The sequence below is a fragment of the Littorina saxatilis genome, linkage group LG6 (assembly GCF_037325665.1).
Source record: "Littorina saxatilis isolate snail1 linkage group LG6, US_GU_Lsax_2.0, whole genome shotgun sequence".
Lineage (NCBI taxonomy): Eukaryota > Metazoa > Mollusca > Gastropoda > Littorinimorpha > Littorinidae > Littorina > Littorina saxatilis.
The window spans coordinates 2,762,543-2,776,246 of record NC_090250.1 but is presented as its reverse complement, the minus strand read 5'-3'; the positions used below and the strand labels follow the sequence as shown (position 1 = coordinate 2,776,246).

At 38.0% G+C, this 13,704-nt stretch overlaps 1 protein-coding gene and 1 long non-coding RNA gene across 3 annotated transcripts in view; one reads left to right on the top strand and one right to left on the bottom strand.

Annotated features, from left to right (window-relative positions):
• LOC138968293 (UDP-glucose 6-dehydrogenase-like) overlaps positions 1 to 6,689 on the top strand; it is an 88,289-nt gene extending 81,600 nt beyond the window's left edge. For both annotated transcript variants that reach the window (XM_070340853.1, XM_070340852.1), the window contains exon 12: positions 113 to 6,689. In XM_070340853.1, the coding sequence (XP_070196954.1) occupies positions 113 to 292 (180 nt within the window). In that variant the 3' untranslated portion in view covers positions 293 to 6,689. The remainder of the gene's footprint in view (positions 1 to 112) is intronic.
• Positions 6,690 to 6,849: 160 nt separating this feature from the next.
• On the bottom strand, positions 6,850 to 13,648 carry LOC138968307 (uncharacterized). The gene is made up of 2 exons (XR_011456132.1): positions 9,360 to 13,648; positions 6,850 to 8,944 (listed from the first exon to the last, which is right to left on the bottom strand). It is a non-coding gene; the product is annotated as an uncharacterized lncRNA (long non-coding RNA).
• Between the last annotated feature and the right edge of the window lie 56 nt (positions 13,649 to 13,704).

Below are 13,704 nucleotides of genomic sequence, written 5' to 3'. Positions count from 1 at the left end.
CATGGCAAAGTCGGAACAGTAGGTATTATCTCATGTGATCACGTGTTAAGTTCTACAGGAGCTTTGTGAATTGAGTGATGAAAGAGACTTGCTGTATTTTTTACTCCTGCAGAACTTGGACTACAAGAAGATCTACAGCCACATGCTCAAGCCCGCCTTCGTTTTTGACGGCCGGCTTATCCTGGACCACAATTCATTGCTCGACCTTGGCTTTCACGTGGAGGTCATCGGCAAGCGCCTGACGCGTGACATCAGCAGGGTCGTCCGAACACCAGCAGCGGGCTCCACATAGTTGAAGGTCGCTTCGCCTTCGATTTACATTGGTGAAGGTTCAGCTTCCTGCAGAAAGAATTAGTCTGCGTGGCTGCGGCTGTGCCAGTGAAAGTTATATTGATCCACAAAAGAAACCCAAATATTTAGTACAATGGAAGCCCCCTGTTACCACCTCAAAAAGTGTGAGGTGTGAAAAAGAAGGGAGAGTGCGTCATTTCGAAATGCTGCTCACAGAATGTTGTGCTGTGGCTGTGGTTCTCACCAGCTCCTACACAATTACAGAAAGCCACTGCTGGTATTTTTATGTTGATAGCATTCCTTTTTTTGTTTGACTGACTACTTGGAGGGTAATGTAAACAAATTTTTGTGTGTGTGGCTCAAATGCGATCTTCTTTAACCCCTTCCCTGCCAGCGTGAAAAAGCGCATTTGTATTCCTGTGTGCCGGAGCAAAATTTGACTTTTGAGGGTGTGTTCACTAAAACGTGAATAATTCAGGCATTTGAAGAGATATCTCTTAGATATTTGGCATGTTTTTTTCTAACATCCCTGGCCCCAATTACAAGTGAAATTAGTTTCATTTGGCAGGACAGAAATTTTTAAGTAATTATTTATTCTTTTTTTTTTCCCCGTGATCAAGCATTTTCGGAACATAACAACACACTTGATCACAAAAATGCATGACAAAACACAACAAAAAACTGGTGTAACAAAGGGAAAAACATCAGGTACTCACAAAACTTCTTGGTAATCAACTTCACTGCTATAAGCATCCAAAGTTATAAGGGTTAGCTGTTCATGGTAAGGTAAGTCCGGAATCGCACGTCATACTCCACAGCTGAGACTCAGAAGCAACAAAGTCACAATCCACAGAGCAGGCAAAGTCCACACACTACTTCCAGTATATGAATTTTGTGTGATAATCCACAAAACACTGAGGAAAGCACAAGGCTGCTCTCAAGGTACTGGTCAGCATAAAGGTTTGTTTGGAAGACAAGGTGGTTGATGAGGTCGTCATCAAAAAACAGCTGCATCCAGTCTACTGGTTCAAAATTGTCAACATTGCACTGCATGCCTGGATTGCCTTGAAATTGGATGTCTTGGTTTGGCGCAGTTGCATCAGCATCTGTCCAATTTCTTATCTTATCTTCCTGACGTTGTCTTGGAATTTGTCGGGCACGGCCGCGGCCACGCCCCCTCGCATTACCTCTCCCTCGTTGTCCTCTTCCCACACTGCTTCCTCGACCCCTGCCGCGACCTCTGACCACAGGACATGAAGTTGATGGGCCAGGCATTGGTTCTGCTTCGGCATCACTGCCATCAGTCTCCGACTGATCACTGTCAGTGGCAGATACACTTGGTTCGTAGCTGATATCATTGTCATCATCAATGCCTACCTCGGACAAAAGAGGGTGGTGCTGGTTGAAATCAGTTTCTTCCTCGTCTGATTCGCTGTCACTTCCATCTCTAAGGTCTTCATCATCACTGTCTTGGTCATTTAGGCACTCTTGAAGCACTTCAAGTGCTGAATAGCGCTTGAAAACAGACCTCGTGGTACCCCCACGCCGTCCACCATCCGACATCTTTGTTGACGACTTAACACAGATAACTCCCGAAGTTTCAAAATTCTCCCAAACATCAATATTTGCTATTCATAACGGTCAAAGGGAAGGAACCGTTGGTTCAAGATGTCTAACTGCTCTGCCAACAGTTTTTGCAGTTACCCCCCTTCTTGGGTGGATACAGGACTCTGATGCGTACACCTCGAACGACGTTCGTGGCGGGGCAGACAGGATGCCAAAAAACACCTCGAACGCCGTTCGTGGCAGGGAAGGGGTTAACTTTGCTCTAACTGCAAAATGGCGTTTATTTTACGGATGTACATGTCAACTTTTTTTTAATCCAATCCGATCAGGAAGAGAGTGGCATTTAATTTGATATAAATTAGCTCTGTCCACATTTTTAAACAGGATTAGCCACCTGTGAGCATGCTTCAACTTAAAAATTTGGCGTTTCTTTTGTAGATCAATAGACTTGTAAATTAAAGAATGAAATGTGATCTTGAACAAATTGGTGTTTCTCTCTGTATGAATTTGGCGTGTGTTCAGCGTCTATTTGTGGGTGTTACAGGGTGGTTGAATTGTCATGGTAATTTTTCTTGACTGACAATGTAAATTGGGGGTATCAGTGTACGCTATGACCCATGGTGTGAATCAGTTATGTCGATCATCATGTGCTCAAAACAATGTTACTGAGAATATATTGCACACTTTCAAGTTTACTATTTTCACAAGGGTTAGGTGTTTTCGTTTTGAAGCAAACATCTGCATGTGTACAGGGTTTGGAATTAATTAACCAGAAATTTGCTTTGTTTTGTTAAACGTGTTGAACAGACAACCACAGCTCATCACAATTGTGATATGAATAAATCATTAGTTGCACAATCACTTGCTTTACGTTACATGCCAGGCGACATGTAGTTCTGCACACACAAAAGAGAGCGTGTGTCTGCCGGCACTCACACATGAAGCACACTGTATAATGCATGCACACACCCGAAATGTATGTCAAATTGAATATGAAATGCATAATTCTTAGTGCATGGGTGTCAAATATGATGTTGAATATGTTGCTGGATTTTTTGTTCTCCATTTTTGGTAGAGAGGGTTTTTTTCCAGACTGTCAGTCAGATTTTTATGTTCTGCAGTCAATTCTTCAGTTTTGTAATGGGATTTGATAAAACAAGATGTCCGTTTGTTTTTTCATACTCTGTATTTCCTTAGCAAGACACATTAGACCAAGGGGTGGGGGTTACCCGTCAATCGTGAATGGCAAATTTGTATTGTTGTTAAACTTGGAGCAGGTTCAGGTTGACAAAAATAACTATACATGTATGTGACTATCATGAGTGGAAGAGGTCTGTGTGCAATCATAATACATGTAATTCAGCTACCTAAATTGTATTATCACAGTCAGGCACCCTAACACTGGAACACTATTATGAGTCAGTTGTCTTCTAGCTGCTTTGGGGTGTGCACGTTTAAGATCCCACGATTGACACAAGGGTCTTTCCTGGCAAAATTGTATAGGCATAGATAAAAATGTCCACCAAAATACCCGTGTGACTTGGAATAATAGGCCGTGAAAAGTAGGATATGCGCCAAAATGGTTGCGATCTGCTGGCCGATGTGAATGCGTGATGTATTGTGTAAAAAAATTCCATCTCACACGGCATAAATAAATCCCTGCGCCTTGAATATGTGCGCGATATAAATTGCACAAAAAAATAAAAATAAAATAAAAATTAAAAAAATCCCTGCGCTTAGAACTGTACCCACGGAATACGCGCGATATAAGCCTCATATTGATTGATTGAGAGTGAAAAATTGTTTACTGGATTTATTGTTATGATCAAATACAAGTAATAGGTAGATTCGAATGGCTTTGAATTTTTTTCTGTAACTGAGCTTTTTCTGTCTACCTTTTTACAATGTTCAGTGCAGTATTTTCAATTATACAAGTTTTGTTTCTTTTTGTTGTTAGTGGTAGAACTGAAACCGTGTATAGCATTTAGCAAGTTCAGGAAATAAAGGGGACTTTCAAGTGTTCAGGGTAAATTATGCTCCAATTGTATGATATATTTGATTGATTGTTACGTACCGTAGTATTATCACATGCATTTTAATTACTTCTGCATGTATAACACATGTATTTCCGTTTCGCCTCTGGTTTCAGTTTCAAACACTGTTTTAAGGTTGTTAGGTTTTTTTTCTTTCGGTTTTTTTTGTTTTTTGTTCTGTGGGGTGCATTTCTTGTTTTCTGTATTTCTATTACAGTTACATGTATATAATTGGATTCTGGTAATTTTTTTTCCCATTTTGCAGTTACCTTTGTAATTTTGTAATTACCTTTACAAATTAATTGCTTTGTAAACAGTAATTGTGTCCATGTCATATGCACTTAGATGTTTCCATGAGGCCAACTTTAAATAGAGAAAGGTGGTGGGGGTTTTCACGCAGTGCTACATTTTAGATTATGAAATCCAGTGGGCTATGATGCGAATTCTGTTTGTCACATTTGGTGCTTTGTTGTTGTTTTTAAGACACAGAAAAAGACCCGACAGAATGTGCCTTGATATCACACACACAAACCCACAACTACACCCCCCCTCTCCCCACCACTTCCCCCTTCACCTCTTACTACCCTGAAATCCATTTTTACATTTTGGAGAAGGAAGCAATAAGATCAAAGGAAAGAACAGGGGATTATATTGAAACCAGGTTGGATTTTGTCTATTCATATATTTTTTATATACAATTTTTGTTACATGTTCTGCATAGTACATGTAGTTAACATGCTGTATGTGGTCTGAACTAAATTGGAAAGCTGCAGTGACATTTTTGTAATTTATGATGTCAGAACAGGTATAAAATCAGAAAAATATTGTTTTACTTTAACATCGTGTGCACTTAGCCCTAATTGAAAAGAGAGATTTGTATTTATGTGTTTCTCAAGAGTTGTCAAGACTGAAATCTCTGACCAAAACATCAAGCTGTTAATTTTTTTTTTCAGGATTAATGTGTGACCAATAAACTGAATTCTATTTATAAATCGATTCTCACAGAAAACACATTCCTGCTTGCTGTTAATCTATCATCATAAAAGTGGTTTCTTTTAGAAACAACAACAAACAAATAATTTCTTTTTAAAAACTTCATGCAATAGTGAAGACATGCCTTAAAACAGAAATTCAAATAAAGTTGTTCATGGTTGTGTAAAGTAACATTACATTTAGTAGCGCCGAAACATTATACATGTACTTAATAAAATGCCAGGTTAAAAAGTTGCTTATCTTTATTTGCTTTTGTGTGTTTTGTTTTACTACTTTTGTCAATGTGTGCTTTATGTTTCATTTTATAACCATAATGAGCTTCGTATTTCAGTTTATGGTTATAACAATGTCATTTGTGAATTATATATCACTTGCAAACAACAACATTGGTATGTACAGTGTATCTGTGTTTTAAGCACATGCATTTCAGCTGATTAGCTTGTTCAAACAATGGCACACATTTCTTGGGCATAATTTTACCTTTAAATGTTTAGAGCATGTATTGTCGGACAAAGAAGTGTTCAAATAAAACTGCTGATTTTTTCCTTTTATTATGTTTGTTGGTGTCTTTTTTTCACCACCTCCTTTGTGGGATTAGTACATTTCTGTCATGTGCGTTTATTCAATCATCTTAAATTTCTGTCGTGCATTTATTCAATCATCTTAAATTTCTGTCGTGCATTTATTCAATCATCAATTAAATAAATTTGTTCATTGTTTTCTTCTTCTTCTGCGTTCGATGTTATGGCCGTGTTCATTGTTTTAATAGTTGAGGAAAATTTAAGAACCATGACTTCAAGACACATTTTTATTTTTTTTCTTGGTACAATGAAACCTCTGCTTTAAGTTTCTTTCCAGCACTAGAAGGCTCCCTGTACTATACAACAGGGTTTAGCCTGGAAGAAAAAGACAATGGGACATTCGTACCCCTCAACCAAATTTTGATGGGACATTACATAGTCCAAGGCAAAATGCACAAAGCAGGTTAGGCGGTACCAAAATACTTTTGTCAAAAGATGCAAAATAGTGCTATTTGGTTCCATATATGATGATATGAGAATTTGCCAGTGTATCAGGTTAGTGTGTGTAAAACTTGTGTGTGTGTGTGTGTTTCGATCGATATCGCTTCTGTTGACAGTTTCCACAGAGGTAAACGCGCAAGTGCAGGATTGCTTGAATACTAATGAATTGCATTTTAAAAGCCAATAACAGCGCATTTCACAAACTCGCAAGTTCTTCGGCTTGGCGCACCTTTTTGCTAAGGTCATTCCGAACACAGTACTCCCGTGAAAAGTGTGCATTGGTCGGCGCAGTGGTACGTAATCTCAGTGCGCCCTTTGACGCACTGAAGGGAATTCCAATGGGACATTTAGAGATGTGATGCGCCAATGGCGCAAGGCACACTAGTAAATGAAACCCTGATACAACCCCATTTTCTCAGACGTTTTCGTCATAATGTTGCCAAGTTAAACTCCATCCGAAGAATCCCTTGCTTTTAAGACCTAAATTGCTTGGATTTAATGAGGTCGTTACACAGGTACGATTGTATTTCCTGCGAGTGTGATTATTTGACTTAATTCAAACAGCCGCTTTATAAAGCTGCTCTTGCCTTAAATGGATGTTGAATTGAATCGTACAATGCTTCTATACTTTAACAAAGATTTCTCCATGGTAAATTTTCTGTCTAGGGAGAGGGTGAGAGTTTGTATAAAGTGGGTGCAATAGTGAAATAAGGTATGTTAATCAAGAACACTGAAATCCTATATATATGTATGCATTGCAAATGAATTAAACAGGAGAAATTAAGTTTTACATGCCTTGCTTCAGAATCAGTGTATGTGTGTGTGTGTGTGTGTATGCGTCTGTCAGTGTGTGTGTGTGTGTTAGTCTGTGTCTATGACTGTATGTTTATTAATATACACATACATTTAATCCGGCACTTAAAGTAAACACATCAACTAATTCATAATCCTTGTTTTGCAACACATTTTGTAATGCATTTTCTTTATTTGCTCAGTTACTTTATCAAACCAGAATAACATTTAGATTGCAAAGAGTCAACAAAAACCACCAAAGCCATCAAAAGCACTTAGATCCAAAATGTTGCAGTTAATCATACGTGAATATCCTGCTTTTCATTGCTGAAAATGTCACAAGACTGAAAGTTAAAGTATCAAAGAGCTACATTTTCATCAATGTTTAAAATGCAAACTTCAGATACAGTATATGACCTTGCTGACAAGAGCCGAATTGTGAATATAACTCTGTCGGGTGTGTATGGTTGTGAAAGAGTGAATGCCCTTGCTTTTGCTCGGACAAACAATTCATAAGCCAATCACAAGCAAGGGGTGTGAAGACAAGTTGCACGTGTGGATTTATTTGTCTCACAACCCATACAAACCTGACATTTATTTCCAAACATCGTCTATTATTTAACTCATGAAGCAGAGATCTTTTAGAAAAAAAGTCTTGTTGGAAATCTGATCTGCTCTGTGTGTGTGAGTGTGTGCACGTGCGTGTGTGTGGGCATGTATGTGTTTTTTAAACGAGAAGAGGAGCGAGAGAGAGATTTAAACTTGCACCATTAAGTAAATGCTTAGTAAGAACTATGCTGCAAATATATTTCATTATTTATTTACCATGAGGAAAATAAAATGTTATGTCTTGAAAGGTACATGTATGTATTCCAATTTACCCAATGATAGTACATGTACATGAATGTAAACATATAAACACACAAGTAATCCCAAAACACTCCGGTATTCCAAGTAGCAAGTAAGCCAACTTTTCTGAAAATAAAATTGCAAATCCAGAACACACTATGTGCTGTAAATGTTCCAAAATAAAGACTAAAAATCCCCAAATATAGGATTAACGAATGGCTACCTTTCAATGAAGCTTTCCTTTCATCTTTAATCTTCCTGTTGTTATTCATTTGTTGTGTAGGTTGTTCGTTCACTTTAAAGACAGATAGTTTGAGGTGCTTTCTTTCTTTATTTGGTGTTTAACGTCGTTTTCAACCACGAAGGTTATATCGTGACAGGGGAAGGGGGGAGATGGGATAGAGCCACTTGTCAATTGTTTCTTGTTCACAAAAGCACTAATCAAAAATTTGCTCCAGGGGCTTGCAACGTAGTACAATATATTACCTTACTGGGAGAATGCAAGTTTCCAGTACAAAGGACTTAACATTTCTTACATACTGCTTGACTAAAATCTGTACAAACATTGACTATATTCTATACAAGAAACACTTAACAAGGGTAAAAGGAGAAACAGAATCCGTTAGTCGCCTCTTACGACATGCTGGGGAGCATCGGGTAAATTCATCCCCCTAACCCGCAGGGGGACCAGGGAGGGGTAAATTCATCCCCCTAACCCGCAGGGGGGACTTTCATCTTTAATCTTCCTGTTGTTATTCATTTGTTGTGTAGGTTTGTTGGTTCACTTTAAAGACAGATAGTTTGAGGTGCTTGTAATGAGTGTATTGTAATCATCTCTAATCTTCTCGTTAGTATCTGTCCCTTGTGCATGTTGCTTATTTCCTTTCAAAGACTAATAGGTCCATGTGCTTATGAATCTTTTACATCATATTTTATTAAAATGTAAAAAAACAAAAGATATCTGTACTCACCGATACAAGAAGAGCACAAGACAGTACGAATTTTCGCTTATGTAAGCTTCACCAGGAACAAACAAACACAAACGGCAACAAAAAGCAGACGCAACACGGAACGAACAAGGTTTGAACAGAATATGGAGGGGAAACACAAAAAAGGGAAGGAAGTAAGTCAATATTCTTTTCAAATCTTGTTCGTTCCGTGTTGCGTCTGCTTTTTGTTGCCGTTTGTGTTTGTTTGTTCCTGATGAAGATTACATAAGCGAAAATTCATACTGTCTTAAGCTGTTCTTGTATCGGTGAGTACAGATATCTTTCGGTTTTTTTAACTTTGTTCATCTCACCACAGTCTCTTTGTTGTTAAGATTTTTTTTATTAAAATGTTTCATTCATCAACCTTATTCTCTTTTAGTTTAGTTTTTGTGTGTCACTATTGCAAGGCCTTCAATCATTGACCTTATTCTCTTTTAGTTTAGTTTTTGTGTGTCACTATTGCAAGGCCTTCAATCATTGACCTTATTCTCTTTTAGTTTAGTTTTTGTGTGTCACTATTGCAAGGCCTTCAATCATTGACCTTATTCTCTTTTAGTTTAGTTTTTGTGTGTCACTATTGCAAGGCCTTCAATCATTGACCTTATTCTCTTTTAGTTTAGTTTTTGTGTGTCACTATTGCAAGGCCTTCAATCATTAACCTTATTCTCTTTTAGTTTAGTTTTTGTGTGTCACTATTGCAAGGCCTTCAATCATTAACCTTATTCTCTTTTAGTTTAGTTTTTGTGTGTCACTATTGCAAGGCCTTCAATCATTAACCTTATTCTCTTTTAGTTTAGTTTTTTTGTGTGTCACTATTGCAAGGCCTTCAATCATTACTGAATAGTGAATACATTTTCAGACACTGCATGGCACTCCATCTACTTAATACCTATGATAGTGTTTAATTAAATTAAGTAAAAACCCAACCACAGCACCAAAATATCAACAACAAGAATTGTACACATCACAGCTGAGAACAAAGAAAGCAAATCACAATTAAGACAGATATATTTTGTATCTATTATCATTTTGTAAGTCCATGAATTCCGCCTGGTGACCATTAATTAATTGTGTTCAGTTTCAGTCAAGTCTTTTGGCCAGGATAAAACTTAAGGCCTATTTAACAAGCACGCAAACAAATTTATTACAAAAATAAAAAACATGAGGGAAAAAAAAAGCCAACATCAACCCAAAATGCACTCCCTGTGATGTGTCTGCTTGACCAAACATTTCGGTTTCATTTCTGGAGTTTGAAGCAAAGTCTTGCATTTGACTGCTCTATTCTAAACAGAGAAAATTATCCTTCAAGTTCTCTGCAGAATTTAATTCTGCTGCAAACTATGTACCGCTTACTCTCAGTTTCTGATCCAATTTGGAGCGCTGAGTCTTAATTTGCACCTATGAAATGACAAACAACTGCAAATTTGATGAACATCCTTTCACATTCTTTGAAAGCTCACTACCTAAGTTAAAGGCATTACATTGATTAACTAGCTGATCAAATGTTTGATGATTGGCTTAAATTCATTTACTTAATTTATATATTTATCAATTTATTCTTTCATATGACTGGTTGATTTACCAATAGTTTACTTACTCATTATCCATACTGATCAGCCCGCTGTGGTCATGTCTTGCTTAATTATTTTCCAACACATGAGTATCTCACATTACATATACAATTAAATTATATGAAAACATACTTCAAACAAACTATGCAGCCTGAAACCAGCTGTCAAACATTTTTGTTTGTTTGTTTATTTGTTGCTTAACGTCCAGCCAACTACGCAGAGCCATATCAGGACGAGGAAGGGGGGGATGAAGGGGGCCACTTGTCAAGCGATTCCTGTTTACAAATGCACTAACCCATTACTTGTGTCCCAGCAGGCTTTAGTAAAACTAAATTAATACCTACTGGAAGATTACCAGTTTCCAGTATGTTAAAATAGGCTTAACCTATCTACTGCTGGACTTACATCAGAACACTAACAGATTAAACTATACATGAATCGCGAGACAAGCGGCAAGAGAAGAGATTTTTGGAAAAAATACAGGTGAATGAGCAAGAAGGCAGAAAAAAGAAAAGAATTCATGAAGAAAAAGAGAGCATGACAGGAAAGAGGAACCAAAAATCTACCTAACAGCAAACTAGAAAGCTCCTGCGGTTCCAAAAACAGGAGGGGCCTTTAATTTCATAACCGCAGTGCCCCACTGCGGGAAGCTGTCAAAGATTAAAATCAAAATATTCCTTGAAAATAAACCCCATAAAATGTCTCTCACACAAATGCACACAAGCACACATCATATCCTCAACAACTAAAGCCTGATAATCCCCACTGTACAAAAATTGCATCAGATTTTACACTGCACAACATGCCTGTGCGTCTGATATGTGTACAAGTTACATGCATCCCACCAAGAACAAGTTACAAGTTTTAAACGCCTGAGGTGAGATGGTTCATCACCCAATGTTAAATCTTAATCCTTGTTAAATAAAGTTCAATTCAATTCAATTCAATGTACACGGACGCAAACAGCAAAACCCTGCTTTAAGTGCTTACAGTCACAGAGATATAATACAGTGGAACCCCCCATTTAAGACCGCTGCCCCCCCCCCCAATTTAAGACTTCCCTCTCTTTAACACCTTGCTTTTAAATGCGATGCCGGGTATTCGGCTCTACTTCTTCCCAGCGAAGCCGGCTACCCGACGAAGCGGGTATTCATCTAGTATCAATATATATATATATATACGACTTGTGTCTGTGTGTCTGTCTGTGTGTGTGTGTGTGTGTGTGTGTGTGTGTGTGTGTGTGTGTGTGTGTGTGTGTGTGTGTGTGTGTGTGTGTGTGTGTGTGTGTGTGTGTGTTTGCGATGCACGGCCAAAGTTCTCGATGGATATGCTTCAAATTTGGTGGGCATATACAGTTACACCCCGGACACAACCTGGTCGATGAGAATTTTCAACACGTGCTCTCAGCGCGCAGCGCTGAACCGATTTTGGTTTTTCTGTTCATCTTCCCAGATCCATTCCCAGTAACTCTTCCGTATCTTCTCCAGTGTTTTGCGTTTATCTCCCTTCCTTCGTGTGGCATCAATCCATATTCCCGTTACTATTTTTAGAAGGTCACTGTCCACAACGCTTTCATCCCGGTGAAGCCGGATATTCCCGTTACTATATTTAGAAGGTCACTGTCCACAACGCTTTCATCCCGGCGAAGCCGGGTATCCCTCTACTTCTTCCCAGCAAAGCCGGGTACCCGGCAAAGCCAGAGGCTCTACTTTCGCCGGGTATCCCGGCAAAGCCGGTACCCGGCGAAGCGGGTAATCATCTAGTATTTTATAAGACCCACATTCACACTGTCCCCCACAACAAGTGTTTCCACTCGTCAAAACGTTAGTACCATCTGCTGCTCTGAGCAGGCTAACTGATCATGGCGACGTGTAGAAAAACATAATTTCGGCGTAACTCGATTCTTGACGATTTTGATGTTTTGGGGATTTAGACTAAGTAAATCATTCTCCATGAGAAATATTCTCTAAAATACAATGGACAATACATGATATAACATTCTTTTATCTTCTCCCCATACCAGGTGCAAATATAAACATTATTTCATTATAAAAATAATCGGTTTTGGCCTTCCGCTGAAAAGCTGAGTTACGCAAAAAAATCCATGACGATGTTGATTTACCAAAACTTTTATCCTTCCTTTAGTTCAAGTGTGATAAGAGTGTAGCGTGATCACAGGTAAACAGCAATTAAGTTGTGAAATTCCTAAGCAGTTTCCATTTTAGTGGAATGTTCTGCACAAAAATCTCACATTTGTATCATCCTAGTTTCCTTTGCCATTATATCATATTGCCTTTCAAATTTGTCATTACACATCTAAAATCCTAAATAAACCTAGAAGGGAAAAAGCTAGCATGCCCACTGGTAAGGAAAGGTAAGGTAGCTCCGTTTAGTCCTGTAATGTTAAACAAAAAATTCATTGAAATTTAGACTGCTTTCTCCACGGGAAAGCAGGCTGCCATAGAGAAGTGCAGCCCATTTATTGTATAAACGGATTTGTTTGTGGTTTTCTTAACACCGACAGTTTCGCTGTAATTTGGTATCTTTATATAATATGCCTATATGTGCACATGGGGGTGTTCGGACACGGATAAGTGTCTATACAGAAAGTTGGCAAATAAAGATGTCCAGCTTTTAAAAACAAAACACACTGTTGCCTATTAAGAGCTGGCACGCAAGTCAACAGTAAGCTGCTTGGTACATGTATTGCAATAAGTTAAAAATAAATAAAGCTGATCAACTAACTAAAGCTAAATAAAAATGTGAGGTAAACTTTCTTAATAAATAAAGACAACGGCAGTGCTTGCCGTAATTTGATCGCAAAATCATTACACGGCTGAACAAAATAATTAAGTGATTTCTATCCAGGCAAAAATAAATAACCTCAAAACTGTCTTCAATCTTTCAACAGCAACAATAAAATGAATCCCATATTTCTGTCTCTCAGAGTCCACGGGAGCTCTAAAATATTGTTTAAACATTGCTTTACATTCAAAATAAATCAAACAAACTCAGACTAGACCAGGACAAGCATCCCATAAGGCCAAAACAAGTCGCGTAAGGCGAAATTACTACATTTAGTCAAGCTGTGGAACTCACAGAATGAAACTGAACGTAGTCCGCCGCTAGTGCAAAAGGCAGCGAAAGTGACGAGCCTGTTTGGCGCGGTAGCGATTGCGCTGTGCTTTACTGTACCTCTCTTCGTTTTAACTTTCTGAGCGTGTTTTTAATCCAAACATATCATATCTATATGTTTTTGGAATCAGGAACCGACAAGGAATAAGATGAAATAGTTTTTAAAACGATTTCGACAATTTAATTTTGATCATAATTTTTATATTTTTAATTTTCAGAGCTTGTTTTTTATAACATATGTATATGTTTTTGGAATCAGAAAATGACGAAGAATAAGATGAAATTGTTTTTGGATCGTTTAATGTCAAAACTTGACTAAATGTAAAAAAAAGGTTTATGTTTCTGGTCACCCGACCCCACCTAGTTTTTTTCCTGCCGACCCTAGACTTTTTATTGCATTTGTAAAAAAAAAACACACAAAAAAAACAAAAGCGTCAAAACGAAAGTAACAGACGGCAGACGA